The sequence below is a fragment of the Phlebotomus papatasi genome, chromosome 3 (genome assembly GCF_024763615.1).
Source record: "Phlebotomus papatasi isolate M1 chromosome 3, Ppap_2.1, whole genome shotgun sequence".
In the NCBI taxonomy this organism is placed as follows: Eukaryota; Metazoa; Arthropoda; class Insecta; order Diptera; family Psychodidae; genus Phlebotomus; species Phlebotomus papatasi.
This window is the reverse complement of record NC_077224.1, coordinates 45,794,571-45,818,107: the sequence shown is the minus strand read 5'-3', so window position 1 is coordinate 45,818,107 and position 23,537 is coordinate 45,794,571. Positions and strand designations below refer to the sequence as shown.

Here is a 23,537-nt window from a genome sequence, read left to right as displayed (position 1 = left end):
TCGTCCTTAAAGTGTTAAAAAAAAATCCCGGGGTTATTTCTAAATTCTTACAGCGTTATAAGTGGTTTATTTTGTACATTTCTTATCTATAACTAGTTTTATTTTATATACATATAATTGTAATCTATATCAACTCACCTTTAAATACTCCACTCTCATCATACCAAGTGGACGATGTTTGGAGGCGCATGTCACCGGCAAATCCAATTGCCCTTCAGATTTTTTCAATAAATTAGGCAATATATAGTGATAGCCCACATGCCTTGGTGGCTCTTCCTGGCATGCCCTAGAACTATATGTATACAAATCGATTAAATAGGCCACATTTTCCGGCTCAGTTACAGTAACGTGAAAAATTAAAATATCATCCGGATGATAGGCACGGCCAAATTGCGACAGTGGCTCTAGTTTGGCCTCATCATCGCTTCGCAGCGATACACATTCCGTGAAGGCGTAAGCTGGCTGCTCTGTGCCATTTTCACGGGTATCATTCGACAGCGACTCTTCAAGCACGGCAGCAATATCTTGGGCTTCAGAGCTTACACGCAAATTCATTGGAGTCAACTAAAAGCAAACAATATAAGAAACACACATGTTTTCTCTCCTAACTTCTAAATCCCTAATTTTTCTGTTTATTCTTTTTACTTTTTCAAAATAAAAACCTCTAACCTCTAGTTCATTTTACGCTTTAAACTTTAAATTAATCAATTCCACCATCAGTTATTTTTTGTTTCTCAAAAAAAAAAAAAAAATACGCTCAACCTCAACAAATATCCCTTTATAAATTTGTTGTTTCTAACATTTTGATTGTACACAAAATGACATTATTTATGAACAAATGAATGAATTAAACACCACTCACAAAACATTGTGTCACAATTGGTTATATAAATATACATCATCGGACAAAGTTTTAACACATGTTGGATGGAGAAAATTTTGAAGAAAATCTATCTCTATACCTTAATGAAAATAGTATAAAATATGAAAAATGGAAAATGATTTTTATGCTGAAAACACACTTTTTTTCAAACGTTTTTTTTTACATTGAAACATTTAATAACTTTTACACAATAAAAAGCCATTTACATGGGGATATTTCGAAACCACCCTATGCACCAATCTTGGAAGATATTTCCTAGTGGTTTGTGCCTTAGATAAAACGTCCATCTATGAAAATACCCTCACGTGTGTCTCGGCTAAAATATAAGATCTAGTCTATTTTGTATTATTATTAAATTGTGAGAAGGTATGTTTTGCTAACAAAAATTCAAATTGAAGTATATTGAAGCTAATTCAATATTATCTAAGATAAGAATTTAAGTAAAAGGTACTGGGATAGTTTTGCAAGAATTCTAAAAAGAAAAGTGTGCGTCTATTTTTGTAAAAGAGAAAAATAAATTAGAATAAGAAATAATGGCTCTGTTCAGTAATAACCTTTCAAAAATACAAAGCCACTCCAAAGCCAAGCCAAACCTATTCGAAAGTCTACCGGAAGCCTAAAGTGCAAGTTTACGTACTCGCCGCTTTAGCGCTAATTTTTCTGCCATTTCGAATTTCGGTATTCTTGATACTTCAATCGTCAACAATGTTAACAAGTCTTTAAAAGTTTGCTACAAAAAGTGAATTTTTGTATAGCTTTGTAGAATTACAGGATGGCAGAATGTTTGAATTGCATATCATTAAAATAAATGTCCTTTTCATGAACTTGCTCACTTTTGTGTAACTAATCAGCTTAAATGTTCGAACTCTCAACGGGTTTTTAGCTAAGTTCTCTCTGAGATTCACCTTCGAATCGTCACAGAAAAACCTCAACCGGAGAGAGCTTTCAAATCGGGAAGGTTATTATACGGGCTTCAGACCCAAGACTAAGTCATCTGGCTTAACTCCTCTAATTCCTAATCAGGCACCTCTTTTTTTAGAAAATTGTTGTTTATGGCCCCGGCAGACCTTTTAGATCAGGAAAATTTCATGAAGTCGACATTCGAAACTCTTTCTTTCTCACATGTTTTGCATATGACTATCTCAATCTTTCGCATACCAAATTCGATTGAGCTAAATTGAATTTGTTGTGATGTTTAAAAGAAGAAGAAGAGTACGAAAGAATGAGATAGGCATATGCAAAACATGTGAAAAAGAAAGGGATCCAAAATTCGACTTAATGAAATTTTCTTGATCTAAAAGATGTGCCCGAGCCATTAAGATTCATAAGAGCAAGATTCATTAGATTTTGAAAAATCAATAAAAATGCTTGCCATTTAAATTTTTGAGAACTTCGGGAACTGGGCTAAATCTCCAGTCTGAAGCCGGCATCGCTGAACGAGAGGAATTCGTATCTTAGAAATAAAAATTACGACACTAGAAAATTTCTAATAATTTTATTAAAAAAGTTTTGTTTTATTTAATCGCTTCAAAATGACAAACTCATTCCGAAAAACTTAATATTTTGGAAAAGACTTTAGGAAGAAGCTTTCTTCACATTTTAAGGTGTCTATGTCTACAGATTATGAGAAATTTCTGTCAAAAATGAGCTTCAAGAAGTGTACATCAAAAAATTTGCCTACACATTTCGTCTGAATTTTTTGACAAAAAGATGAGTTTTAAAGAAAATTTGTCATGTGTAGGTAATTTCTTTCAAAAATCCTATCCAATTCATGGTAATTTACGTCAAAAATTTTTGAAAGAAATTACCCGCTAAACATTGGAACAAAATTCATCAAAGTAAATTTTGACAGAATTCTTGAAGGAAACCATCACGATTCAAGATTGTTTTTTTATGAAAATTTGTTGTTTACTGCTGGTAAAAGCGAGAAAAGCATTTGGTGAAATTCCTTAGGATAGTATTTAGTGAATTTTTGTGGTAAATTTTCCAAAAATACAAAAGAAGAGGACTTTTTTTTGGAGATGTTGTTTCTAGTGGAATCCGATTTCAAGGAACATTTCCTCTGATTTTTCTCTAGAAATTTCCGGAAGTTAATGCATCAGTGTATTCCTGAGGTGTTCTTCAATACAGTGGTTTCGCACTATAAGGATTACAACAGTGATGTACTGTTGCATTACCTTCCGCCAATTTCTTGAGAAAAATCACAGGAAATGTTCCTTCAAAGTGGATTGGATTCCACCAGGAACGACATCCCGAAACAAACACTCTTCCTACGCATTTTTGGAAAATTTTCCACATAAATTCATTAAATACTATCCCAAAGAACTTCCGGAAACACTTTTCTCACTTTCTTTAGCAGAGAAACAACAAATTTTCATAAAAAAAAACAGCCACAAGAGCAAGAGACTTGGGAATGATAGCAACCTGTCAAAAATTTTTGATGGAAAATAAATCCAATGTAGAGGCATTTTTCTTCAAAAATTCCTTCAAAAATAGAATTTTTTTCTTTCAAGAATTTTTAAAATAATTCTTGATGAAATCAGCTCCAATGTATAGATAACTTTATGCAACAAATTTTAATCCGAAATTCAATTATATTGCTCCTAAGGTAATATTTTGGGCAACATTTTGAGTGATTGTGAACCGGCAATGAACCAGTTATGAACCGATAAGTAATTTTTAAACTTAAATCAATTTTTTACCGGTAAACGATAAATAATGCAAAAGTACTTTTGACGTAAAGCATGTAACTCACAAGTTCCAGCACTTCGCAATGTTTGGGATGCTTTGCCACTCCTTTTATTCAACCTATTCAACAATCTCTTGGTAGAAAGATTTTAGTGTGTTTTCAGCATTTGAATGAAAACAGAAATGTGATACTGATATTATATCCCAAGACAGCCTTTAGTTGCAAAGCAATACATTTACACAGGCCGGTAATAAATATATTAAAACTTCATAATAAAAAAATTATCTTTTCTTTAAATAAATTCCAAGTGTAATGCTCTGAGTTCTTTTAACATTGAAGTCCACCCATTTGAAGAGTTTATATCGTATGTTTCAGTTCTTGTTATAATTTATGATAAATTTAACCACACAATATTTTTTTTTAAACTTCTAAAATACAAGTTTTTTATTTCAACAACAAGTTTAGATAACAAGTTGGAAGCCAAATATTTCTATATTTTACTTTGAGAAATTTGATGAATGAGTAAAAAATTAAAATTGAAAGAAGTTCTATCGTTTGCGATAATCAAAGTTTTGACAATTTAATATTGTGCAGTTAAATATATTAAATTCCCTTATGCCAGAATTGAAAGGGATTGTTATGACTGGTTGCAGTCATTTTAATTTGAATGACAAAAAAAATTCAATCATCAATATTCATATCCCCATCAATGACACAAGAATTGCAAACCCAAAGTGTCTCTAAGGAATTTGTCACCATGCCAACAGAATAACATTTGGCAATTGAAGTTCTCAACTCTAAAGAACAGGACATAGAGAAACACAAAAATACATCCTCAACTGATTTGTTAATGATAAAATTTGCAAAACAAATTACAAGAATAGAATTAATGAAATAACATTATACAATTACGAATTTGTATTTAAGTTCTTAGGCTAATTTTTATTGGTTGGATCTAATCATTTACATGAAAATTTTAACTATTTTAATCTAAATTGACTTTAACGCCAGGAATTTAGGCAATTCTGTTTTTTTTTTGTTTTTTAATGTTTTAGAGAGTACAACTCCGAATTTATTGAATTGATTTTATGGATTTTATTCCTCTTTAAAACAGGGGCATAACGTTTCCTATGTTTCCCATATGTGTCTAGCGAGCCGAAAAAACTTTGGAGTTTATACGGTATTTTCTATCATTGTGGAATGAATTAGCAAAAAATACAAATACAATCTAAAAGCCTATTTAATATGGAATGGGCAACCGAAAACCCCAAATTGGCAACCTACGTACTTTCGGAGATATCTCGTAAAATGTGTACGAAAACAGGGAAAAATTTACACTAAAACCGGTCGCATTTTTCAGAGCTAATGTCACCCCCTTGCTTTAAAAGGAATGCTAAAGGTAATAGCCAGCACAGGCAAAAGCCTGATTCATATTTCTTAAAAGTACTTTTGCGTCATTCATCGCTTACGGTTCTCAACTGATTTAAACCGAATTGTAAATCACTCGAATGATCCCACAGAATAATTTTAAGTGTAATAATATTGATTTTCGTACAAAAATTACTTATCGTTTCATAACCGATTCACAATCGATTTGAACAGATTTATAAATTAATTAAAATATTTCCCAAAATACACCTCAGGGGTAATTTAATTGAATTTCGAATAAAAATTAGGTATCGGTTATGAACCGGTTCATTACCGATTCAAAATCGATTGGAACCGGTTCAGTTTTGTCAAAAATTCCAAGACCTTTCCAGCGAGCCCAAAGGACCGCATTCGCGTGATAATTGTGCTCTCTAAAGTCTTTTTTAACATTTGACCTTGAAAAACCGTTAGGGAAGACCGGGGCAGAAGTAGCCACACATGGTATTAGACAGTGGGATGTCATATCCTGCCGTAGAACGAATATTGAAGAAACCACTACTTATTCGAAGAAAATACATCCCTTCCTATTCATTGAAATATTTATCAGCCTGTTACAAATATTTTTCTTACAAATTATACGCAATGAAACATTTCACTTGCTGATTGATCTGCCCCAGTCTCCCCTATTAGGATAATTCAACGATCTGTTCACCCACGGTCAATTGTCCGCCTAGGTAATCTCTAAAAGATATCCAAAAGGGATATGTATTACATATCCGGGGAACCACCCATAATAAGTCGACCCAAGGATCGTTAATATTGTTACGTGGGTGTTTTGGGGATACCCCACCTTTGAAAACCACGTATTGTGACACCCTGGCAAGAACAGACCAGCAATTAAAACAATGAGGGTTTCCCTGATGGACTTTTATTTTTAATCCCACGAATAACCACAAATAGATGATTCCCTCACTTCTCCGCGATGTTCTGTTCCTCTTCGCCGCTCCTCGTGGGTCTCTTGACGTTCTGGCTACTTGAAAACAGGGGGGGGGGGGGGACGTGATACACTCAAGTACCCCTCACACTAGTCTCCGATATGCTGGGAGCGACGGCTCGACCAGTTCCAGGGGCGGAGAGAAGACCGGTGTGAATCCCCCACCGGATGATGATGCAGCAGGCGAGAAAGAGATGGCTTTGTGGCAGGCGAAAAAGGGATCACCTGTACCACCGAAGGCAGCGCGAAAGAGATGGCAGGCGAGATCCTCAACGGCCAAATTTCTTCTAGGGGACTTGGCAGGCGAGAAACTCACCATGAACCAAGAGCTCTACTGAGAGAGCTTCCCAGGACAGACAGAGATGTGTAGCAGGCGGGAAGGAGATCACCTGAACTACCCAGACGACACAAATTAAAATCTCCAACGATCAAAAACTCTTAGTGGGGAGAAATTCTTGTATTCAGCAGGCGGAGTGGGGTCACCTGCACCGAATACTTGCTTTGTAAAAGCTTCCCCAGAGCGATCTGACAGTGGACTATATTGCGGAAAGCTTATACCCCAGCAAGAAGTGTTGCTCGCATGAATTATAGCTTTAATTGTAAATAAAGCTTTTCCACCACTAAGAGTGTTATAAAAGGGCTTTTTACTCACTGGGGATTTAAAACAGCCTCTTCTCAATATGCCCAAATAGGCAAATGGATCGATAGGCGATTCTGCACTTATTTAATTAATAAATTAATTAGTTTTAGGATTTAAAAAAAAAATGATCATTCGCCACAATATGTTCCTTATTTTCCCCCCAACTCTCCCCTATCCCTCCATAACCTTCCTTGAAAACGCTTCGTGCGATTTTTTCGTTTTTGAATATGCTTTAGAGATTACCCATGCGGACATTCCACCATATACGAATATACCGTGTTGTATCATTCCTAATAGCCATTTTTCAAGGTCAAAAGTTAAAAAGGCTCTAGAAAGCACATTTCTCATCCGAATAAGGTCATGTTTGGGTCCGTTGGAAAGGTCTCGGAATTTCCTATAATGTCGAAACATATTGAGAGCGCACAATTTAAATTTCAAACATTGAAATGTGTGAAAGTTGTGATATTTTCCTTGCTGAAGCGACGAGGGCGCTGAAGTGAGAGAGAAATTCAATCCGGAAGCGCAGGGGTTGTTACCCCGATCTTGGAACTCAGGAGAGAGGAAAGAAGCAGGGGATCAGGGAGAGGGAAAGGAATCTAGTGAGAAAAATAATTCCGGAGGAATGTAGATTAAAGATGAGGAAAATAAATGTTGTCTTAATAAACGGTTCAAATCGGTTCTGAACCGGTAATGAACCGGGTCATAGCCGATAACTTATTTTTATCTGGAAATCAATTCTATTAATTTTAAAATTATTTTGGGGGATCTTTTGAGTGATTTTTTAATCGGTTTAAATCGGTTGAGAACCGGTAAGCGGTAAATGATGCGAAAGTGCTTTTGAGGTAGAGCATATGAGTCCTGAGTTCGAGCATTTCGTAAAGTCTGTGATGCTTTGCCACAACTTTTCTCACTATTAACTCTTTCGTCTCCTTTGGGACTCTGGGTACCCATGGAAAAAATAATTTTTTTAGACTATTTAGAATCGATAAAATTCCGATTCTTGTGGATGATTACAAACTATAAGGATGTCCAAATCTAGGATATTTTTTGCAGGATCCCAATTAACTCCTGAACTAAGATATTCTTGGTCAAAAATCGTGAATTTTCGATTTTCTGCTTCCTTGCACATATTGTGACTTTTTTCATATTTCTAGACCCGAATAAGGAAAAACCTCTCGGGGCCAATAAGTATGATAACTAACAATTACAAATTACATAAATTCGAAAAACAATTTTTTCATAAATTTTCAAAAAACTTGTTCAAAGTTGATGGGTACTCTCGTCCCCAAAAATATAGAGGTCAAATGTAAGGTTATCCCGCCAATGCCCGCCATTTGCTTTTTGACACCAACCTTGTAAGAAAATTCAAGCGGGAGCGAAATTTTTGTCAATATGGCCGATAATTTTGACATTTGGCAGCGAAGGAGATTGCTTTCGGGGAAGTTTTTCCTATTCTTCCAGATTTTGGTGAATTCTAATTATCCAGGAAGTATTTTTTGGGCTCTTGAGAAAGCTTAATGTGTCTGCAATAACATCCTGTTGAGAGAACTGTGTGTTAAAGTGTTATTCTGTGAAATATTTTGAGGAATCTGTTGGCAAGCAGGAGCTGGGTGTCCTTTTCAGCACTTCCTGGACATCCCACAAGATACTGGTCAATAATTCTTCTTGTTTTAGTGATCAACATTGTAAAGGAGTCATTTGACATGCAAAAATAATTCACAAAATTGATATTATTGGCATTTGGAAAATTGAAGTTTGTCCAAGTTTGTATCCTTTGCGTTCTGTAGGGCACGAGAGTTCCCATGAGTTTTCCAATTTCCCAGAGGCGGAGAAAATTCTTTCTCTACAAAAGTATCATATTTGACCACTAAGACTTACAATAAAGTCAGTTTTACTGAAAATCGTTCGCTGGATATGTTGTGGTCCGGAAAGAGTTAAGGCGGAAATTGATTGAGTCGAATTGAATTTACAAAGCCTAACGGCGTTATCACACTTGCACATTAAAATTTTAATGTGATTCACATTAATTGTCGCTTGTGAGCGTCCAAATATGTTATATGTGTCTTTGAGTCACTTAATATTTGGGGTTTTTCTATTTATTGATAAAGAAGTGGACTTGGCTTGCAAAAATAAGTTTAAATTTATCTAAAGCATAAATATTTTTTACATTAAAAAATTAAAGAAAAAATCGCATTAATTTTTCACATTAATGCTATAAATCAATTTATATCAAATTTTGCTGGTCAAGTCTACCTTTTTGTCAACAAATAGATCAAATTTTGAATATAAAATTATTCAAACACACAAATTACACATTTGGACTCTAACCAGACAATTAATGAGAATCATATTAAAATTTCAATGTGCAAGTGTGATAACACAGTAAGATACTAAAAAAAAACAGATAAAACAGTTTTGCCTATGTTACGGCTACAACAAAAAATTCTCGCTGAAAAAAAATAGTTAAGTTTCGTAAATGATTAGATCAAAGCTACAATAAAAATAGAATAAGAACCCAAATTGTTATCGACAAATCCCTTAGTTACAATTTCATTTGGTTTCGTTGCTCATTATCTGAGATTATTGATTGTGTATAAACTTGAACGATAACTTTCTTTAACACTTACCTTCACATAAATCAGCTTATTCTTGGCCTTTCCCGTGAGCATGAAAGGATTGTTGTAGAATGAGAATTGAAAGATTGTTTCATTTGTCAGCCATCCTCTGTCCACTTTATGTAGTCCTCCAATGTCCCCAAATGTGTCAAAGGACTCCAATGTATCCGTATTTGATGGAATATTTCTTGGAGTTATATGAGTCTCCCATTGACGCACATGGACAGTTTGGGTAGCTGGATCAATGGCACAAATCAAATAGCGATAGTTGATAACGCGCTGAGATGGAATGTCCACAACGGCAGCCCAAATATCACTTCCTGGATAATTGCCAATATTTATATCGAGAGCCAGTTGATCCAGCAGCAAAAAAATAAAGAGAGAGAGACAAAGAAGGTGTTAACATTTCGCCTATCAATTATCCCTCTCCATATCATTCACTAAATTAATTGGATCACTTTTTTTTGGGTCAATTATCGCGACTTTTTTCCTCATTAAAAATGTCACTTATGATATGTATGACAAACCTATTTCTCTCCTAAGTTATTTTTAAATAAAATTCGCAAATCTTTTAACGCTTCTCCAATTCTGCTGATCCCGCGGAAATGTTGTACTTTGCCCCATCGACTGATTTACACACATGGGGGATATATTGTAGCATGATTGTATAGAAGTGTTAACTTATCAAAATCATGCGGTCATTCAACGGTAATACCAACCAAAATACCCGTAGTAAAAATAATCATTTAATTGCTTAAGATAATCTGAAGTGTTGAAACGGTTTCATTTTTTTTACTTTGATTTTTTTTCCTTATTATCAATTCCCTGATGAGTTAAGCTGGCTATACATTAGACATAATTTATTGAAATATTTCTTTTCAATATCAAATATTGACAAGGATTGCCTCCACATTGCAAAGATTTATTGACATAAATGTTTCAATATTGAAGAAAATTGTCCAGTGTGTAGGCAAATATTGAAATATTTATTTCAATATGGAACATTTTTTTCAATATTTTATTTCATTATTTTGAATGGCTACAAACTAGGCCAAATTATGTCAATAAAAATTTCAAAGTAACATTGAAATAAAATTTCAAAGAAATTACAAATATCAAATTCATTTGATATTTCCTTCAATATTTTTTAATGGTCAGGAATCTTCTTCCTTCAGAACATCACAGAACTGCCGGATTTTCCTTGTTCATGAATGAAAACACATCCAAGATCAAAATCCAAGTCAAGACACATCTCTCCTGCTTCCTCTAGAAAATCCCAGATTCTTGGAATTTGGTTATATATTTTTTCAATCTCCTCAAGAACCCAACTTGGTCAGATCTTCAGAAGCTCCAGGAATTCTTTGACCACCGAACGTATCTGACTAGTTTTTGACATAATATTATATTCAAAAAAATCCCAGAAGATCTGGGATTTCTTGAAGGAAGCTCCAGGGATCCTCTGACCACAGAATGTCTCTGAAGTGCTTTTGACATAATATACAAGAAAATCCCAGAAGATCTGGGATTTCCTGGAGAAAGCTCCAGGAATCCTCTGATCACAGAATGTATCTGAAGTGCTTTGGGCATAATGAACCAGAAAATCCCAGAAGATCTGGGATTTCCTGGAGGAAGCTGGAGAAATTTTCTGACCAACTTGGGTATTTTTGGGTGTTCTTGACAAAATATAGAAGAAAATCCCAGAAGATCTGTGAATCTCTGACTAGACTGGTGTTTTTAATATTGAAGTTTTAATATTGAAGTCAATTTGTTCAGTGTGTAGGCAATTATTGAAATATTTGTTTCAATATTCGCTTCAATATTGAAGTTTTTTTTTCAATGTCACTTTGAAATGCCATTATTTTAATAATTTGTCTAATGTGTAGGCAGCTTTATCAATAAAAAATGCTGAAGTATAACTTCACCTTGAACTAAATAATTTTGACTTAACATTTTAAAATGGTACAATTCAATTGTTTCCACGTGAAAGTATTCCATACAAACACAAACATTCCTAATAAAAAAAATAATTTTCAAAAAAGATCAATAAATATAAATAAGAAATATTTATCATCCAAGAAAAAAAACCTGCACCTTTAACCACATTAAACACGTTTTATGAAGTATATAAGGAAAATAATTATGAATTTTACGTGGATGATATTGAGTTCCACTCTGCTACTTGCAAATTAAATTAAAATAAATATTGTCTTTCGAGTTGCAACGTGAAAAGAACTATTTTATAATGACTAGCATCCGTTGTACAGTAAAACATTTTACTTGACCTTAGTGTGTCCAGTCCAGCCATATAAATTCTGAGTCATTACAAAAAATTCACATAATATTAATTGTTATAATATTATGAATTATTGACAAGTCTTAAAAATCTCTCGCTACGTTATCAAAACAAGTATTTTTTGTTTACGCTTCTCTCTCAGTTATTAAAAAAAAAGTATAAATATGTATATTCGTCTGAACATATTCCCTGAATTTAAACGTCGCATATGAATACTCTGGGGATATCAGGGATCACTCGGAACGTGCACGATAATCGACGTCAGTGAAAGGTGACAAAGTGGGTCAGTCACATTTTCATGTGGCCGCTCATCATATCATATCAAAATAATTAAAGCGTTAAAACAGGCAAGACATCACATTCTGAGCACGAGATTCCAGAGTTCCTATTATTTCTAAATATTTTTCAACTTATGATGATGTAACGAGATTATCAAGAATGTTTTTTGTTAAATGTGACAAACACAAATTTAATAAGAGAAAAATGAAATATTGCAAGCACTGCCCATAAACTTTATTTTTATTGATTTAAAGGGTGAATGCATTGTTTTATAAGCAGAATTTTGTAATAATTAAGTTCCTTACAAATATTACATAAGAAAAGTCTCTAAAATACTAACTTGTAGCATTCAACATGCAAATCAGACTTTTCCCTGAATATTTTTAACATATGACCTTGAAAACGCGTAGGAAGGAGGGGCACAAGGTCATTATTTAGCTAAAACTAAAAAAAATCGATTTTACTGCTCGAATTTCACAGAAACAGCAGCTATCAGGCTGATTGTCCGTCTGGCCGTTACCACACTTAGAGCTCAAACGGTTGGAGATAGAGACTTAAAACCTTCGCAGGACCCCCCCCCCCCCCTATATAAATTGTCCCTGGGACCATTAACATGCCCCACAATTCCTCTCAACTCTCCCGTTCACCTCCAAAACATTTTTTTTTTATTACTGGAAAACGCGTCGTGGTCCTTTTCATTTTCGGATATACATATATTTTAGAACGGATGCAGCTCCCATATTTGAAATATTTTTCATATTGATAAATTATTTTAATTATTAGCTAAGCCTTACTGTGTTATGACACTTGCACATTAAAATTTTAATATGACCGTATTAGTTTTATGAGCTAACTGTATAGTAAGGGGAGTTAGACGTTCCAGCTTAGTGGAATGTTTAAACTCATGAATAAGAATAAAAGTTTTAATTATTTTCATGTTGGAATTTGTGTTGTCGGTTCTCAACTAATGGAAAAATAAATCGTGCTCACGACTTTAACTTTTAAAGGAATTGCATAGAAGTAATGATAAAAATTTATTACCGATTCACAATTCTAATATCGCTTCAAACTGCTTCAGATTTATCCGGTGTTCCAAAACGCTGCAAATAAATCTATACTATTGTTTAAATTTAAAGAAAACGCTTTTTACAGATCTTTTTGTTACCTCATTAAACAATTGACCTTGAAACCCTGTTATTAGGGAAAATTGAAGGCCATTCTGTAGCCGAAGTCAGCTAAAGCACCCATTAAAAATTCCAAATAAAAAAAATCGTATGGAACTGATAGTGTGGTGCCATTTTTCTACATGACTTAGAATTTCTTTGTTTTGTAACATGTTTTTGAAACTGCCAATGAATAACCAAGATGATTAGTTCTACTTTCAGTCACTCTTTTGACCAGCGCACAATAACTTTTGTTTGTAAACATGTTTTCAAAATATCCCATGAGAATGAGCGAGATGACTAGATCTAGATCTCACTCACTCTCATTGAAATGTCAAAACAAGTTTACTAAACAAAAGTTATTGTGCGTTGGGCATTTAAGTTTTGAGACCTAGAACTAGTCGTCTCGTTCACTCCCATAGGCAAGTCCGAAAACATGTTTACATAACAAAACTTATTGTGCGTAGCGCATTATGTCTAATGTCCTGCAATAACTTTTATTTTGTAAACATATTTTTGACATTTCAATGAGAGTGAAAGAGATGCAAATCTAGTCTCGTTCACTCTCATAAGAAGTCTTGTAAACATGTTTTAGAAACTGCCTATAAAAGCGAGCAAGATAACTAGATCTAGGTCACACTCACTCTCAATGAAATATTAAAAAAAATATGTTTACAAAACCAATTATTGTGCGTTAAGCATTATGCCTAGCACTTAATAACTTTTCTTTTGTAAACATGTTTTTGGCGTTTTAATGAGAGTGAATGAGATCTAGATCTAGTCATCTTACTCACTCTTATGCTCAGCGCACAATAACTTGTTTATGAACATGTTTTTGACATTTCAGTGAGAGTGAAAGGGATCTAAATCTAGTCTTCTCACTCACTCTCCTAGACAAATTCGACAATATGCGCTTACTAAACAAAAGTTATTGTGCGTTGGACATTATGTCCAGCGCACAATAACTTTTGTTTTGTAAACATGTTTTTAAAATTTCTATGAGTGAGCGAGATGACTAAATTTAGATCTCACTCACTCTCCTTGAATTTCAAAAGCATGTTTACAAAACAACATTAAATTATTATTCGTTGGGCATTACTTTATAAACTTAAAAATAATTCTGAAATCTTTCTAAAATGTTTAAAACTGTATAAATCAGTTTTTAAATGGTAGAATTATTCAAGGATTCATTTTTAAAGAACGGCCAGTACGGTTTTTTGGTTTTAAATCTGTATTTTTGAGATTCTTCGAAAGAAAAACGATATTTTTTTACTAAAGTATTTTTGTTTTACTTTTCTTTCCAAAACTTTCTTTACTAAAGTCTACTAGAACCTTAATATCATCATGGCATCAATCATATTAAATGAATAATAATGGATACTCAATGGTTCTTAATGGGTTACAAAGTTGTATAAAGTCACCGATAAATCATCTTTTCGTATCATTTGAATGTGTTTTTGTTATTGTAAGCTTGTTGTTTTCCTATAATCATTGCGTCTTTGAGGTATATCTCATCTCTTCTACGCAATTGCAGCGGTTTTTAGAGAGAAATATGTTCCTTCTCCTACCAATGTATTTTTGTTCTGGACATTCAAGGAAGACTAGGCTAATTGGATTTTGATAGAGAAATAAAAAAAAAGAGACCTAGCATTTTTAACAATTATTCCTCACCTTATGGACATTTTATAATACGCATTATTCTCATTATTTTCACCGCAAATATTACATTGTTCAAGGTCCACCCTCTTATATACAGAGCGTGCAATGTCGCTTTCTTATATTTACACAAACACTGTATAAATTTAATATCTTGTTTGCAATTCCTTTTTCATTCTTTATTATTATCTTCCATATAGAAAATTAAATGCACTCGTATTTTTGTCATGAAAGTTGAGTGGCAGTGTTTGGTTACTCTCTTTTTTTCTAGCGCTTTGTCCCCTCCGGAGATGCTCGCCTCGTGCTTTGTGTGTGAACTCGAGCAAATTCCGGGCATGTTCGCCCAGCTACAATCCGCACTTTTACGTAGATGTCGCAATCTTGTGAGTGGTGGAGGCCAGACAATCAGCTGATTACATATTTTACAGCTAAATTGTTTACCTATACTTTTCTCTTTCTTCTCCGTCTGTAGATTTTTTGGTGGAGAAAAGAGATTTCAGTTAGACCTCTTTTTTTGAAGAGCTTTATATGGTTGCTAAACAGACTAATCTTGAATCTTTTGTTCCTCATTATAAAATCAGGTGACACGTTTCAAGAGCACCAATAAATATTGTTGAAGAAAAAAAAATAACACGCACTTAATTGCGTCTTGAGGTTTGAGTGCCAATAGACAGAGTATAACATAATCAACTAAATTTATAATTAACGTCAGACACCTTTGGCTATAAGTCGTATGATTTTTTAACCCTTTAAGGACGCCACTGTATCATTTATTTATTGTATTTATTTATTTTATGTTTCTTCTTATTTATTTTATATTTTTTCTGTTTTTTAATACTTTTAATTTTCTTTACTTTTGAACCTTTTGAACTTCACTGCGCTTTGGAAAATAAAAGCATCAAAATACTGAAAAGAAACTAATAAAAATCAGAATCTCTCTTTCATGATTTATGAGTGATACAAGCCAGGTAGATGGATTCTATCTAATTTACAAATTACTCGTAAAGGTAACTTAAAACTGATTTATAATTCAGCGATTTCTTTTTCTAAAATTTAGCATAACATGGAAAATATAGATGTCCTCGCTATATATGCGAATTTTTACGCATTTTTAATTGTATCTTTCATTATCTTTAACAAAGAATAATACATATTTAAAACGTCAATTTTCAATGTCTCTATAATGCCCAGTGCATAATAACTTTTGTTTTGTAAACATATTATCGGAACATCCTATGAGAGTGAGTGCGATAACTAAATTTAGATCTTTTTTACTTTCATTGAAAAGCCAAAAATATATTTTTAAAACAAAAGATATTGTGCGCTAGACATAATAAAAAGAGATACTAAAATAAATTTATTCTTAACGATATATCAATCTTCGATATCGCTGAACTACATCCTGAAGGATCACTAAATGAAAATTCGATCGATGTATTTTAAAATGTATCAAAATGTCAAAGTTTTTTTTGACAGAGGTAGAAAATTTTAACGTTTTGACTGTATGGACCCCCTACTGAGTCCGACTACGAAAACGTCAAACGAAAGATGTTGAAAGATGTCAAATAATCTTATATCAATCTCGCAAAAACACGTTATTATGTTGCAAAGAAATTTGTGTACAGCGCACAAGACCTTTTGTTTTGTAAACATGTTTTCAAAACTGTCTGTAAGAGTAAGCGAGACAACTATATTTAGATCTCTTTCACTCTCACTGAACTGTCAAAAGCATGTTTACAAAACAAAATTATAGTGCGTTGGGCGTTATGAACAACGCACAATAACTTTTGTTTGTAAACATGTTTTTGACATTTCAATGAGAGCGAGTAAGATCTAGATCTAGTCATCTCGCTCATTCTCATGGGAAATGATGACCGGCGGACAATACCTTTTGTTTGTAAACATGTTTTCAAAATTTCCCATGAGAGTGAGCGAGATGACTAGGTCTAGATCTCGCTCACTCTCATTGAAATGTCAAAAACATGTTTACTAAACAAAAGTTATTGTGCGTTGGGCATTATGCTAACAAAATAACTTTTGTTTCTAAACATGTTTTTGACATTTCAATGAGAGCGAGTGAGATGTAAATTTAGTCATCTCTCTCACTCTCATAGAAAATTTTGAAAACATGTTTACAAAACAAATATGTTGGCAAATAAATTACAATTACAATTACAAACAAAAGGTATTGTGCGTTGGACATAATGCACATCAACTTTTGTTTTGTAAGTAATTTTCTAAACTGCCTATAAGTGAGCTAGATAACTAGATCTGCATTTTATTCACTCTCACTGTAATATGTCAAAAATATGTTTATAAAAGTTGTTGTTTTGTAACTAAATTGCTAAAATGTTCGTTTAATTCAAGCGAAATTCGCCATCGCAGCGACGAAAAATCTAAGCTTATATAATGTATTAAATTATTTTCAAAAGATTAATATGGTAATTTACTAAAAGTCGGACAGTGCTGAAAGCTAGACTATGAAAGGCACTTTCAGCACATACAGGGAGGTCCGCTTTCAAAGAAATTCTCAAGACATAAAAAAAGCCCGCAAATTCACTCGAGTGACACAGAAAAATTGCATACCCACAGGATTATTATTTATTATTCAAGTCGAGAAAGCCTCGTGATGGAAGAATTAGTCAATCCCCAAGGATTGTCCAGGAGCACCGATTTAGCTCTAAGAAAAACTGGTTCTAAATACGCGTGGAGGTCCCTTCCTTACTCCCATACCCACAGGGAAGATCTTTGGAACAAGTTACGGAAACGCCGCGGTGTATGCAAAACGTTGTCGGCGCCAATTTTTCAGCCCATTTTTAGCACCAACTGTTCGTAAAAAATGTATTTCAAATTTACCGCGTGAGAATTGTTTGCATACATTTAGAGGGGAAATTCAAAATTTATTTTATAAATGAGCTCCTAATAGTTGTCAATTCATATCAAATTCTTTCAATCCGTTTTCACTTGAGCCGGAAGTCCCTGTAAGCTGTTGAGCTGCTTCTTAAGTGGTCGCCTTTTTTTCTTAAATCCCTTCTGTGCGACATAAGTCGCCACCTATCGGGAATTTCGTTTATAGCATTTAATTATGGATGTCATCAGACAACACCACCGGAAGTTAGCATTACGTCAAAAAGGAAAAAAAACATGGCAGTGAAAATTTTTTCAAATCGCGTTTAATTCGTAAATTATCTTGTTAATCAGTGCTATTATCTTGAATTAGTTGTTAATTAAATTTAGTTGAAGTTATCCACTATGTGTTTTGTCATCTAGAATCGGCAGGCGAGAGAAAGCGGTGCTTTTTCGCCAGGATTGAGATATTCTCTCCCTTTACAGGTATTTCAGGAAACTCCGGATATTATCTACAGGAATTTATTTAGGATTTCATGCGTCATATTCTATCCTTTTAGGTAAGAGATTCTCCTGACCACCCTGTTTTATATTTTTTAATTCAAAATTCCAGCAAAATTCCATAAAAAAAATGCTCTTGGTATGAATGTTCGAAAAAAGTTTAGTTCCTCTATTGTCCACTGTGAACTCTGGTTTTTCTTATTTTCATATCGACTTCACACTTCTTTAATGGTCTGCTAAAAAATTAGCAAATATTCAGCAAAATTAAGCTTAAAAACATTTTTTAAGTTCTTCACTGGAGGATTTTGAATTATACAAAAATCAGTTGAAATTTTCTCCGCCATATTCCCGCCAAAAATTTCTTTTTCTAGCTTGGGAAATTACCTGATTATTCTCGGATTAGGGTCAAAGGAACGTCTATTGACACTTTAAGAACTTTCGTAACTTTCCTGACTGATATCTTCTATTGTATTAAATTTTTTTGTGTTTAAATATTAACTTATATCAACTTATTAATTTGACTACCGTTCAGTATCATTCACTTTTCTCAAAATGTTTGAAAAACTAAAAAAACTGTATTTTTTAAGATCATGACTAAATGCCATATCTATTGACACTTTCGGTATCTATTGACACACGAAATTTGAACACCTATTGGACACTTTTTCTTTACACCTTTGATTGAGATTTTGGCTGAAAACTTCCTTATTGCACTGGATGACTCCATCTAGGGGACTGCCAATCAGGGAATCTATTAAATCTCCATCCAGAATGCCCCGTCCTTCCGTAAGAAACTCTTCCTCACAGAGATTTCTGTAAATCTTATGTCCCTTCACAGCAGCCATTCTCGTGATGATAAACTTCTCTATCCTCATAATCTTACATTGTATTCCTTACAGGATGCAATGGGCAGCTTTTAGATTTATAAAACTTGACACTCTCCTTAAGAATTCTCTCTCAACAGCTTATAGACAATACTCTTTCCATTGGGGCATCTCTGGTGCAGTCGAAATTTTTGTCACGCATTAGATTTCTGCAGTGCTAGAGCTGAAGGAAGTTCTACTATAAAAATATCACCAGTGGCAACTCACCAACAAACATTCTTAGTCTTTTTTGCGCACAAACACTTTACTTGTTAGTAATTTCACTATTTATTTCACAAAAATGCAGCAACTTTGTTTACTTTTATTCATTCTTCTTATTATTCTTCATCTATCAAGCTGATACAAAAGTCGGCAATCTGTACCTGTCAATAGACGTTGAAATCGACGATTTTGTCTCGGTTTATTGACAATGCAATTAAATTCATTTTAATTAAAATAAATTGATGCAAATTGTGTATTAAATTAAAATTTAGTTATTTTTGGACTGTTATGCAACAGATATACGTTCATTTTATTAAAAAAAAATAGAAAAAAATTATTTTTGTAAAAGCTTCTTTCTTACACTTTTTCATAAGAATCTTGATATTTCTCCATGTCGACAATTGAAATTGCTTAAACCTTTTTAAAACCTTCTTAAATTCGCAGAACAGTTCTAGAAAAGGGTAGGTTAAAGGAAAGCAGGTCAGATTACATGAATTTCACTAGATATAAACAATTTATATTAAATAAATTTCAATGTTTTGATGAGAGTGTCAATAGGGGTTCCCTGTCGAACAGACGTTCCTTTCACCCTATCAGTAGTAGTAGAAGAGAAAAACAATCTTCTAATCATTTCTAATCGTCATTAAAGTGTTAAGACTTTTCCAACGTGGCGTGACTGAGAGATCATATGATTTTTTAATTTTAGCACTTTCCTCGTGCGACTTTCCCCACAACAGAGACAATATTTGGGGAATTCTCTGTACTAGTAGTATAAGTCTAGGTCTTTGATCCTAACATTAACACAATTTTAGAACTCTGGCATAGTAACCTGTTGAGATTAGGAACTTTTCTGCAAATTGTTCTGACCTCTTTGACCCGGACACGAATGGATATTTTCCTTTCAATTGCTTTGTGTTTCTACACGTTATAAACTTCACAAAATAAAATGCAGTAAATTGAGGTCTTCCGTGAATCAAACTCACCTTCAACCCTCTCCATTAGAAACACATCATTTGGCTTCCAATTGCCCAGTTGCTCGCAGTCCCCAGCTATGGCCACGATTTCATTGTTACCAATCTGGATTGGAGTGTGAACCTTAAAGGTCCACTTCCGGTCATCCAATTGACGTGGCGTGCTGGTACGAGAGCGTGGAGTACTGAATTTCTGCTGATCATCATTCCCATTGGTCGTCCTGCTGGTGTCATCAATATACCACCAGCGCTGCATTGTTTTTTTTCTTCTGCGGATGTTTCCCGGAAGCGAAAATACAAATTTCCAATAAATATCAACCCAGCTACTGCGATCTCTCATTCAATATTTTCACCTGGTTTTCTTGGTAATCTTCTGAGAAAAGGCCACGATACTCTAGCGCGAATTCTGGTTTGTGAGTGTATTTGTGTGTGTGTCTTCCGTGGTGGCAGTATCACTTTCTAAAGATGGACGGTGATGCGACTACGGATTGATCTACGTCTCAATCCCAGTCACTGAAGCCCTCCAAGAATTGATTGACCACAAATTTCAGGAAATGATTTTTGCAGATCGCACTCCACTAAATGTTTTCCACACATACAGCAATCAGGCTAAACGGTAAAATGTCCATGAATGTGAAATTCATTGACCCACAAGCAATTAACACACTGGTTTAAATAAAAAGAAGAAGAAATATCTCTTCCAAGAATGCAGGGTTACAAACAAGAAACGTGGGAGATGAAGGAAACAAAAGAATATGCTACACTTTCTTCACGCCCACTAGATTCACTTTCACACAAACAATGCACACTCTTATGTGACTGCACTTTTAGCTTCCTCGTCAAATTATGCAGTTGTCCGATGCCATTTTATGCTTTTAATACTAGAGCCTGCACGAGCTATTCAACAAATAAATACTGGGGTTTCTTTAGTTTTTATAGAGTTGATGGTGACAAAATCGATATGACAGAGTTGTACTACTGCTCTCCCCATCTATCGGACAATTTCCAAGCTCGCATTTGTTTTTCTTTCGTGTATCTTGGTAGCATTGCGGAGTTTGAATTTAAACTTTATGATTTTTGTAACACGGTTTTAGGTTCTTTATTGATTGGTTTAAATTCCATATAGGTTTTATCAATTGAATATATCTGGTCTAAGGGAAAGTGCCCATGCAGAGGAACCACTACTAAAGGAGTCGTTTTTGTATTTGAATCAGGCAACACTAAAGAAAAGTGGGCGATGTTGCATTTAATATTAAATGTTTTAGAAATTTTAGCTATTCTTAAGGAATCTTTCTTGCTCAATGTTGCTGATAGGTGACTAATAAATAATAAAGATGCGAAGATTCTGATAAATTAATGAAACTTGCAGGTTTATTGGAGAACAAAAGACAGTGGGTGGACGATCAATGACAGAAAATTGAAAATTTTTAAGTTTTTTTTAAGTAAAATAATTTTATTTGAAATACATAAATAATATTTATGGATATCTCCCCCTTGTCGCTAATTAGTTTTAAAAACTGTTTTCTTTATGTTATCATCAATTTTTTGTTGAAATTTCGTTAATTGAACTTCACAAATTGGTTTTAAAAAGCAATCTTGGCGACTTTTTTTTAAAATCCTGGTGACGACCACTACAAAAGCAGAAAAACGATTTTTTCCTTAAATGTTGAAATTCGCACGTTTTGAAATGTTGAAAAATGAATTATTGCATTTACCATTTTGGATTTCTCTATTTTATCACTGCTGTTTTTTACTGACGATAATGTAAATTTACTAAAAATATTTATTCGCTGTATAAATCATAACGTTCTCAGTATAAACATTAGCAGCAGAAAATAGCTTATAAGAATGTCAAATAATCTTAACAACAAATGCATTTCCGCGAATTACCATAGACAAATAATATCGTGAAAAATGTTTTATTCTACCTATTAATTACTCCATTTACCCCTACATTGACAAAATATACTCAATTTAATTTAATACTAATGCTTTTGCTTCTATATAAATGCACAATCTGTAATATTGCAGAAACTTATTAGCTATACAAAGTGAAAATATTGTTTCTACTAAAAAATACTATTTTCTGAGTATTTTAGAAAGGTTTGTTCTAAGGTGGCAAGCAGTAGCTTTTCTCTTTGTTATTTTATCTGTGCATCGGAGAATTTCATATAGAGAAAGATAAGATCCGTGGATAAGTGACAGTCACCTGTATAATTATGTGTGCATAAACTGCCCCACCCTCCTCTAAATGCTGAAAGTGCTGTATTCGTTAAAACCAACCATCACAGAGCACTTTAAATATTCTAATATTATTACTTCGAAGGAAGTTTTTTTAATGTTTGATTTATTGAAGCTTATTCATTTAAAATTTATCAAAATCAATATTCTTACACACAAATTGTTAATTGTGCAATGCAATTATCTAAACAAGTTTCAGAAAAAAAATATTAAAACAAAATCCTTTTTAAAACAAGGTTTATTACAAGAGTTAAACAACAATATGTGAAAGAGATCAAGATTAAAGACTTAAGTTTCTTTTAAGAAAATGATTGATTTTAAAAATTCTTCGTATTCTAACAAATGAGCAGATTGGGAAAGCTAAAAGACAGAACTAAAATAAAATTAAATGAATTAGAAAGGATTTTGAGAAAAAATTAACTAACTTTAGGAATCATTCTTTGAATTTGAAAAGTATAAGTAAATTAATTTTATTTCATTGGGAAAGTCTAGTTCACAACTGTATTAAATTGTATGCCAAAAAAACTAGGGCCAATTTTGAGAAAAATCAGAAAAAAATATGGTTTTGGAGGGGATACAGAGTCCGAGATAATCTCTACTTATGGGGTGGTCACCGAGGACCGGAAAGGATATCTCTTACCATTTGACCTCTTGCTAGGGAACAAACTTAAGGTCAAGTAAAAAAAAATCCGAAAGAAATTATGCTAAAATCGGTACTTAACCGATTCACTACCGATGAAAATTGATGCAGCCCAGTTCGAAATTTCAATACCTTTCCTATAAATCCAAATATAACCAAATCGGTTAAAAAATGAGCCTCCAAACTCCAAAGTGACTAACCTTTGTCCTTCAATATTTCAAAATGGTGAATTTTCTGGTTATGGATATCTTTGGACGAAATTTTTCTCTGGACTATCTCTAAAACATATCCGAAAATCATTGAAAAAGCTTAGGTCAATTTTGAGAAAAACCAAAAAAACATGGTTTTGAAGGGGCGGAGGGGGGTGGGGGTAAAAAAGAAAAAAGAAGAGGAGATATTTTTTGGGGGTCACCAAAAACCGGAAATTGATATCTTTTACCGTTTAAACTCCAGAGGGGTAACAAGTTGGAAAAAAGTCGATTAGTCTGCTCTACCTTTGAGATCGACCAGTAAAATTCAAATCTCAAACTTAATTTTCTGTCTAAAAAAATCACAAAATAATTGTGTTAATTAAATAAATTTTGGAAATCGTTCACACTTCTTTCAATCGCATATTAGGGTGGAATCACCACTTCTCGCCAGTGCTCCACTACTCGCCACGTATATTGAAAT

At 33.6% G+C, this 23,537-nt stretch overlaps 1 protein-coding gene across 2 annotated transcripts in view; it reads right to left on the bottom strand.

Moving 5' to 3' along the window:
- Positions 1-20,973, bottom strand: part of LOC129807970 (glycerophosphocholine phosphodiesterase GPCPD1) — a 35,021-nt gene extending 14,048 nt beyond the window's left edge. The window contains exons 1-4 of one of the 2 annotated variants that reach the window (XM_055857596.1): positions 20,338-20,973; positions 19,997-20,253; positions 9,202-9,509; positions 139-564 (exon numbers count right to left, since the gene is read on the bottom strand). In XM_055857596.1, coding sequence (XP_055713571.1) covers positions 139-564; positions 9,202-9,509; positions 19,997-20,240 — 978 coding nt within the window. In that variant the 5' untranslated portion in view covers positions 20,241-20,253; positions 20,338-20,973. The remainder of the gene's footprint in view (positions 1-138; positions 565-9,201; positions 9,510-19,996; positions 20,254-20,337) is intronic. The other variant, XM_055857597.1, reaches the window with a different exon arrangement.
- Positions 20,974-23,537: the final 2,564 nt, after the last annotated feature.